General features: G+C 41.8%; 1 protein-coding gene across 1 annotated transcript; it reads right to left on the reverse strand.

The window, feature by feature from the left end:
• Positions 1-1576: 1576 nt before the first annotated feature.
• LOC123837038 (large ribosomal subunit protein eL31-like) lies at positions 1577-1999 on the reverse strand. Its single transcript, XM_045866041.3, has one exon. The coding sequence runs from the start codon at positions 1997-1999 to the stop codon at positions 1622-1624; it is 378 nt and encodes a 125-aa protein (XP_045721997.1). The 3' UTR covers positions 1577-1621.
• Positions 2000-3123: the final 1124 nt, after the last annotated feature.

Raw genomic sequence — 3123 nt, forward strand, 5'->3', positions numbered from 1 at the left:
GTTGAAAAGTGCTCCTGGCACGCACCAAGATATTCTGTGGTTCCAAGCTCGTTGAGAAGGCAGTGTGTATCGGAGAGCCGGCAATAAAAGCGATGGTTGCTAAGGGAACCATCGAATTGCTGACACAGAGACAGATGATGGGCCTGAAAACTCTTTTTTTCTTCTCCTGCCACATGGAAAAGAAAGCAGATGAGTCAGAGGGAGCGGTGGTCGCTCCTTTCTGCCTGTTAAGAAAGCTAAATGGCTGGAATGGCCCATTAGCTAGCCTAATCGGAAGAATCTAGTGGTGGTGAAGGCAGAGAAAGGCTGAGAGCACTCTCAGCTGGAAAGTCGGGGATAAGCCCGGGAAGGCTGAGAAGAAAACGCCACCTACGAATGAGAAGAAGCACGGAAGGCACTTAGTCGTATGTACGTGGACGCTTCTTTGAACACCTTCTCCTGGATACGTCGAAGTGTTTTCGATTGGTTAATTTAGTCACTCATGTGCCATTCTATTGCCATTTTTGAGACCCTGTTGTTCCTTTAAACACCTTTTTTGGAGGTATAATTACATACCTTAAAATTCATCCCCTGCACCTATGGAGTATAATGATTTTTAAAGTAATTTTAGAGAGTTTTGCAGTCATTTTCCCAATCCAGTTTTAGAACACTTCCGTCTTGCCAAAATGTTCCCTTCTGCCCGTGCACAGTCAATCCCACTCCCAGCCCCAGGCAGCTAATGATCTGTTTTCCATCTCTAAGATTTGCCCTTTCCAGAAATTTTATCTAAATGGAATCATATGATTTGTCGTCTTTTGTGTCTGGCTTATTTCATTTCACATAATGTTTTTGAGGTTCGTCTATATTGTACCACATATTAGTAGCTCGTTCTTTTTTTAATATTGAATAATATTCCATTGTATTATATATCACATTACACATGTGATGAGGTACATGTGTATTATATATCACATTTTGTTTATCCATTCAACAGTAGAGGGACATTTGGATTGTTTCCAGTTTAGGGTGATTATGAATAAGGCTGCCATGAGCATTCACGTCCTATAAGTCTTTGTGTGCACATACATTTTTATTTCTCTTGGGTACATACCTAGGAATGGAATCACTGGACCATAAGTATATGTTTAACTTGTTAAGAAACCACCAACTGTTTCCAAAGTGTTTTTACCATTTTACATTCCAATCAGCAATACCCGAGGGTTCCAGTTTCTTGATGTCCTCTGTCTACATTTGGTATTGTCATCTTTTTGATCAGGGCTGTTCCAGTGGGTATGTAGTAATATCTCCTTATAATTTTCAAGTGCATTTCCCTAATGACTAATGACGTTGAGTATCTCTTCATGTCCTGAAGGTTTTTTATTAGGAAAAATATTTGAAATGATAGAATTTTGAGTGGGAAATCTGAAAACCAAAAAACTATGACTTGAGGCACATGTCTAAATATTCTTCGCTAGGGTTTATAGGACAGTGTTTCTCATTGCAAACTGCTTGCAGAATCACTCAGAGTATTTGTTTAAGATGGACATTCTCCCTCGCCTGCAGAATTGATGCCCATGGAGGGGTTCCAAAACCCACATTTTTTTTTTTTTGCGGTTTTATACCTTTATTTGACAATCAGCAATTAGTTCTCATCCACATTAAGTGTCTGTAGATTTTTGAAAGTGGTGACAGGTACATAGGTAACCAGTGTGTAGAGCTTGTTTGGTGAATCTTCATCCTCGTTACGTTTTCTGGACAACCGCACATGGATACGGTATGGAACATTCCTTATTCCTTTGGCCCAGACAGCTTTGTTGAGCCTGGTGTCAATGCACACATCTGGAGTTCCCATCTCCTTAATGGCAAATTTCCGGATGTCTTTGAGTGCCCAAGGGGCACGCTTCTTGAAACCAACTCCATGGATGCGCTTGTGAATGTTGATGGTGTATTCTCTGGTCACTACCTTGTTGATGGCAGAACGGCTCTTCTTCTTCTCACCACCCTTTTTCACAGGAGCCATTCCTCTGGGCCCTGATTGGAAAGGCCCAAAACCCACATTTTTAACTGCCTTTCCCTGGTTGATTCTCATGCACACGGGAGTTTGAGAGCCAGCACCCTAAACCTAAGACACTTATGCTCACCTGGTGACCATGTAAGCATGGACTGCAGGTCCAGAGTCACCACTACTAGGTGAGGGCCCTAAGAAACAAGAAGCCTGTGGGAGAACTTTGCCCCAAGCATCATGAACTCAGTGTGTAAACCTTCAGGAAAACCATCTTTCTGACTCTAGATTTCTTCTTCTGGACATGGAAAAATTAAAACTCATCAGACACAATGTACATAATCATTGTGTGTTGTTAGAATCGCAAGAACTTGGTTCTCACCTCCTTCATAAGGTAGATGAACACAGACCCAAGAAATGTCCATAGAATTAAGTGCACTGAGCTCAAACATGAGAACCCCGTCTCAACCAACCCCACGAAAACATTAGGCATCTTCGATAAGGAAAGCTCTTTTTTAGTATGGTTTCCAGAAAGAAGGCTTTAGCTTTGTCATCAGGTCAAAGAAAAACTCATTAGTGAATGGTTTCTGTCCTTTGCTCAGGATTGAGTCTGGTGGTCCAGGATGGATGAAGTGTCCTAATCAATGTCACCAGTTCCTCAGATACTTACCTTTGAAGGCAGACCAACCTAAGGGATTTAAAAACTCTCTTAGACTTGGGGTTCATTGTCATCAACGGGTCATGCTGCATGCATACGTGTGTAAGCACTAGGGCTGTTACCCAAAAAAATAAGAAGAGCCTTGGCTCTTCTTTGGCAGACTATTCCAGTTTAAAAGGACGGGTTTAGGACTCAAAGGGACACATTCTTTGTACACCATGATAATGGCTCAAAGCAGAAAATGTTAATGAATGTGGTAGGAAAGGGTTCAAAGAACTTAGAGTGGAGGTGGGGCTGACGGCCTGGAATTTTACCAAGGAACTGCTTTTCTTTCCATAAAGGAGAGGCTAAAAAGGGAATCTTCCCATTCATTCTTCAAACTAGTTTTAAATATATTAGGAAAAATATATATACACACAACAAACCTCCCACCCAGACACCCTCCCACTGGCTGGTGATTCTACTTGAATGGTCCGTGGGTGGC

The sequence above is a fragment of the Mirounga angustirostris genome, unplaced genomic scaffold (assembly GCF_029215605.1).
Source record: "Mirounga angustirostris isolate CCGP_5_RB_7025 unplaced genomic scaffold, mMirAng1.0.hap1 SCAF_8, whole genome shotgun sequence".
NCBI lineage: Eukaryota > Metazoa > Chordata > Mammalia > Carnivora > Phocidae > Mirounga > Mirounga angustirostris.